The 5687-nt window shown below is 36.3% G+C and overlaps 1 protein-coding gene across 2 annotated transcripts; it reads right to left on the reverse strand.

The window, feature by feature from the left end:
- Positions 1–614: 614 nt before the first annotated feature.
- On the reverse strand, positions 615–5311 carry LOC126622155 (fructose-bisphosphate aldolase-lysine N-methyltransferase, chloroplastic-like). 2 transcript variants are annotated; one of them, XM_050290827.1, is made up of 13 exons: positions 5186–5305; positions 4982–5092; positions 4844–4903; positions 4510–4617; positions 4085–4166; positions 3502–3542; positions 3317–3397; positions 3117–3152; positions 2522–2605; positions 1956–2089; positions 1640–1728; positions 1378–1526; positions 615–1144 (listed from the first exon to the last, which is right to left on the reverse strand). In XM_050290827.1, the coding sequence occupies exons 2-13, from the start codon at positions 4988–4990 to the stop codon at positions 1007–1009; spliced, it is 1011 nt and encodes a 336-aa protein (XP_050146784.1). In that variant the 5' UTR covers positions 4991–5092; positions 5186–5305; the 3' UTR covers positions 615–1006. The 2 variants fall into 2 exon arrangements, with proteins under 2 accessions (XP_050146784.1, XP_050146779.1); XM_050290822.1 differs by having other exon boundaries at positions 4844–5092; positions 5186–5311.
- Between the last annotated feature and the right edge of the window lie 376 nt (positions 5312–5687).

Below are 5687 nucleotides of genomic sequence, written 5' to 3' on the forward strand. Positions count from 1 at the left end.
ATCGAAAAAAGTAGGTCGTTAGAGAGAGAGGCAGTTGATACCATATTGGAAAATGTAATTTCATTTCATTTAAAAATAATAATATTCCAACAAGAGTATATATACATGTAAAATTAACACATGTGCAAAGTAAACCAAGCCTAACAAACTAACTGTCCTAACAAATACTTAGCCTCTAAGTTTTATCCCTTGAGGAGACATTTACAATTTTATCCTTATTAATTTTGCATGAAACAATGCCTGACCACATGCGAGAGAGAGAGAGAGAGAGAGGGTACAGAATAACATACAACAAACGCAAAGTCAGGCTTCATATTCACATCACTTACTGCTGTGTGTAAACGGGTTCCAAAAACAGTAAGGTGATATACAAGCATCAAGGGGATGAGACTTCGACCCTTACAGATATGAACTAAACACCACTTTGAGATTGTTGCCTTTTCCATAAAAAAAAATAAAAAATAAATAAAAAAAATAAAAAACGCGATAATATTATTATCGAAAGACTCGCCAAATCCACCAATTGGACCTCTCACCAAGACTTCCGTGTTTGGCAAAAAGCCAAGGAACCTTCAACAAGATTATCAAACTAAATACATATATAAAAAGAGATATCGAATTAAATTTTGATTTGATATTTGATATTGAACGGTAATTATCATAAAATGTGAACTATATATAAAAATTTAATAATATAACCTCATTCACTTGAGAAAGCATTCACAAAGAAATCCAAATTCACCCAGCAAAATGTGTGTTCCATTTTTAGTTGCACACTGAGATCCCACGTGCCCGCTCCAAAAGGGTTAAGTTTGGTGGTTGTTCCTTCATGTTAGCCTAATCTTGTGGACTCCTAGCCTCCCGGGATCCCGGTTTGTCGCATACAATTTCATATGAATCCATAAATTGTACCATGTTATCGTTTAAATACTCCGACGATATACCTCTCTTGAGTCTTTGGTGGTTTTGCAAAACCAATATCGTCATCTATGGCAGTCTGTTGTAGTCAAGGGTCGCAGTAGTTTCTTAGCCACGCAGAAGCAGATTTGAGGATACGAAGTTCACCATTGAGGAGATCCCGAGCCATTTGCCTCCGGATATGAAGTCTTCCGCGTGTAATGGGAGAACTTACAAGTCCCAAAGACTATGCATACACTCAAGAAGCACATAAAGGAGTTACTACATTTGTTGTCAGATGCAACATTATGTTACAACATGTCAATATGAGTATGCTTAAGAATTCCTTCATTCAAAAGAACTATAATTGGTGTATGCTCTCGTGAATTAATGCATTATCATAGAAAATAATGAACTCTTATTTAACTTAGCTTAGGCAGGTTCTGTAAACCGAAGGGTTAAAACAGCTAGCATCTTTACCATGATAGATGCGTCATAATCCTCAGCTAATCGGGTTAATTTTGATACCAACATCTGATGTGCTTTAATCTCTCTGCTGCTGTTTGTTAAAGGACGTCGAGCCAATCGACCATCATGTTCTGCAGCTTCCTTGGCCAGGTCACTAAGTTCTGAATATCAAGAAACAATCAAGAAACTATTTGCAGATGGGCCATAAAGGTAAAATGAGCTCAGAAGCATATCAAGCAATGCATGCGAGTAAGGTAACATGAAGAGAACACACCTTGAGGAGAGGTGCAACATAGAACACGAGCAAATGCACGAAGTGACTGTGGAATACCTTTCCCTTTTCCACCACCAGACCTAACTTCCCTATGTCATCATACAGTTATTGTAAAAGATTTTCATTACAAGTTATCAAGTCGTCACGCGGATAAATGCATTAGTTAAACAAGACTGGATATGGAACAAAAGAGCAGAATATTTGGTGACTTCACATATTACCACTACATACGGGGGACAAAGGCCATCACGTAGGCAAAGGAACATAGGGGAAAAACATAAAGGAAATAAAAGAGATACAGTGCATCACTACCAACTTGATAGTGAAAGAGTCCATTGAAGAGTCGAAACAATTGACATCATTACTGATTGGTCTGTGATGTCTCTTCAAAAGTTCCCACTTCATTTCACGAAGTACATCATCATGAGGTATATTGCCCTGGATCTGGACCTGAAAATAGACCATAGGCATCCCTAAACATTTACAGATTACAGATTACATGTATCAAAACCATCATCTAAAAAGAAATGATGTAGAACATGTATTCAATATCTTACTAATTAACATTGGGTTACAGAATATTCTTGTTTATCGAGTCTTCAGCAAACTTACTGAACAAAGAGATTACACGTACTCAACTAAATTGCAATTACTATGCTCCCATGAAAGACATCCAACTTATCAAAGAGGTTCTTGAGCAAGTGCTAGATCAAAAATATTCTTGTTTATCGAGTCAAAGACAGAATAGTTTTGTTACCAAAAACAAACTTCTAAGTCAAAGTGTTAAATCAAAGTAAAAAGTGTGAACTAAGCTACAGAAAGATTTTCCCAACATAACAAAGCGATCATTGTGACTAAAGGAAGCTGAAATCCAAGACTGACCTGGTCGTGAATGTTGTATGAATGTGTGAACCCAAAGTCCAGCAGCAGGGTAGCATTTGAAAATTTTCCGTATCTTATCAGTACCTATACAAATAAATTGAAGTCCAGAGTTACAACTTTAAACAACCACTTCTGCAATGTAACCATAGTCATGAAATCCTCCAAAGGGTGTTGCCATGTACCTTCCATTCAAAATATATAAATGCATAATAGGGAAGTTAGTGAAAAGAAAATACATACAGTAAGTAAAACCCCAAACTTCAGTAATTTCTAAATATTAATTTCACAGCATATCTCAAACAATATTGTGCTTTTTACTCTAACATAGACCCTATGTGCATGTGCTGTGATCCGTTATCTGTTAACAAACATGACCACCAAGGAATAAAAAGTTTCGCAAATTTATTTAAAAAATACATAAGAAATTAGCAGAAGGTCATGAAATCTCAAACCCAAATGAGATGCATCTAAAACGAGTATGAGTAGTCCAGAAAAACAAAAATTGATCAATTGCTTCAAAACAAAAAAGAAATTCCAAAAGGTACATGTAATTTTAAAAAGGGGAAACAAGCCATCTAATTAAGTACCATCTAACCTGTTCACCAGGAGCATAACTGCGGTCAGCAATGACCTGCCCAGATAAATGACAGGCATGAAAAATCAAGAATCAGTTTCCATAAGAGTGCAGACTGAATAAGGAGAATATAAATTCTTGTACTCCTATAACCAAATCAAGATGTGAGATGGAGAATCAAAATGCAGAGAGAGAGAGAGAGACAGAGAGAGAAAGAGTACCTCTGAGAACTGTTTGTCGTCATCACTCAACACAATTGATTCCGAAGTCCCGTCATGATTCAAAAAATCAGCAAATGGGATCTATAAAATAATTTAATAATCTAAACATTCATAATTAAAGAGGAAAACATTTAACTTCCATCATAAAGTTTATTACACTATTTACAACTTTATAAATGTGTTACCAGGGAATAACCCTTCGTGCTTCCCCATGCTCGAGAAGTAACTGCAAAATCCACCATGAGATGCAGTAGGTAAATGGAAATGCAATAGGTATATAGGTAAATGTATAGATCTTTAAGAGATGCAATAGGTATATAGGTAAATTGTCACATCCTGGCTCGGGTCCACCACAAACCGGGCCCATTCCACCACCGTAGCACGATATTGTCCACTTTGGGCTTACCATTCCCTCACGGTTTTGGTTTTGGGAACTCACGAGCAACTTCCCAATGGGTCACCCATCCTGGGAGTGCTTTGGCCTCCTTCTCGCTTAACTTCGGAGTTCCGATGGAACCCGAAGCCAGTGAGCTCCCAAAAGGCCTCATGCTAGGTAGGGATGAGAATATACATTTAAAGATCACTCCCCTGGACGATGTGGGATGTTACATAAATGGAGATATAACTAATTTAAAAATATGAAACTGGATCCCATTTATAATCTACACCTCTGCTGGCATTCATTCATTTTATCAAATTGAATTAAGTACAATTGAAGATAATTCAGACAGATTAGGACATGAAAATGCTTTAAAACGTAGAAGCTACCTAAACCATAAGTGTGCATGAAATCCTTATAGGTGATACTTTTGAACATTTCAGGGAAGTTCTTGAGAGCCTGAAAATATGCCTTAACAACAATAATCAGAATCTAAACATTAATAACAAAGCAGTGATTGAAAATCATCTCATATCTTGAAGTAAGTATTTTCAAAAAGTTATTAAGTTGATGGGATGCCCCACTATTCCAAATTCTGAAAAATTTGTGCCACATTATTCTAGTCGTATTGACTGGTTACTCTGGTTGATTAGTTTTGCCCGAACATTAAATATAATGGGTCATCGAATTACATGCCACCAACAGTTTAAACCCCGAATAGAGATGATGATATTAAACTTTAAAAAGTATACACGGTTTAGGTTCGAGCATTAACGTCCCAAAACCATGAGAATAAAAAAAATCAAGTATTTACCATCCTAATTGCCAAAAATTCCTTTTCGATTTGAGATCTTTGGTTAATTGTTTCCTGATATACAGAGCTTTGGCGAATCAGCTCCAACTCATCGTCACTCCAAAATATCTAAGAATATACAAACAAAATCCAAGTCAAAAACAGTGAATTCTTGCCATTCAAGAAATGTGTACAAACAAACAAATCAACTACATGTAAGGACCATTGATCAGTTAAATTCTTGTTTCATTCGTGTCCAAACCACGCTGTCCGAATTGACCGTCTAACAACATAACCTACCTAATTATCTCTAGGAATGCAAATGATAGCTTAATATCATATTCATAACACTCACCGTGCAATGCATCTCCTCCGGGCAAGGAAGCCGGCGGATGTAAGGGGCCCACCCGGAATCCTGCATAAACAAAAACCTCAAACTCCACAGAGAAAATATTTCCACAACATAGTAAATTAAACTAGAACAGCAATCTACATTGCCCATTCTCTGCTCAAACAAAACGACAGCGGCAAGCTTTGCAGCATCGCCAACTTCATCACTCAACAAATCTTTCAGTTCTGGAACGAGATTATCCGAAGCTAGTTACTGCAATTACAAACCAAAACAAAGCCTCTTAGATCATAAATTAACAATTTAAACTATGATTAAAGTCTTAGATAATTTGGGATTAAGGTTTACCACGCTGTACGGAACCTTCAAAACGCAGTCTCCAGCCGTTATACTCTTTGAAGCAAACAGAGACGTTCCGTACGCCGATTTCCCAATCGAAAGCGCTGACGAAATATCTACGCCGGCCTTCCGCTTTGGTGTGAAAATTAACTTGACACTTAAATTAAAACTCTATGATTGTAGTATATGTAAGTAGGGATCGTTCTAGCCGGGGATTAGAAGGGATGCTAATCAACACAAATAAGACTCAAAAACACTAAACTGGACTCTATAGACTCAAAACTAACTTAAAACACTAAAAACAGCAAGAAACAATAAAAAAAAAACTCAATTCTAGACCTCACAAGTGATTTGGACGAAAATAAAACTTAAAAGACTCAAACAACTAGAAGAAAACAAGTTTTGACTCTAAAAACAAGACTTAAGAACAGGGGGTTTTATTTTGACGAATTTAAACTTTTAAAACAGAAACTTTGAAAACAAACTTTAAAAATACGAAATTGATGTAAAT

This window comes from Malus sylvestris, chromosome 1 (genome assembly GCF_916048215.2).
Source record: "Malus sylvestris chromosome 1, drMalSylv7.2, whole genome shotgun sequence".
NCBI lineage: Eukaryota > Viridiplantae > Streptophyta > Magnoliopsida > Rosales > Rosaceae > Malus > Malus sylvestris.

Coding starts and splice junctions, on each gene's coding strand:
- LOC126622155 (XM_050290822.1), bottom strand. CDS start 4,990: ATGGGCAATGTAGATTGCTGTTCTAGTTTAATTTACTATGTTGTGGAA. Junction 1,729..1,955: donor ATGGACTCTTTCACTATCAA/GTTGGTAGTGAT, acceptor ATGATGACATAG/GGAAGTTAGGTCTGGTGGTG. Junction 1,527..1,639: donor ATGTTGCACCTCTCCTCAAG/GTGTGTTCTCTT, acceptor CTTGATATTCAG/AACTTAGTGACCTGGCCAAG.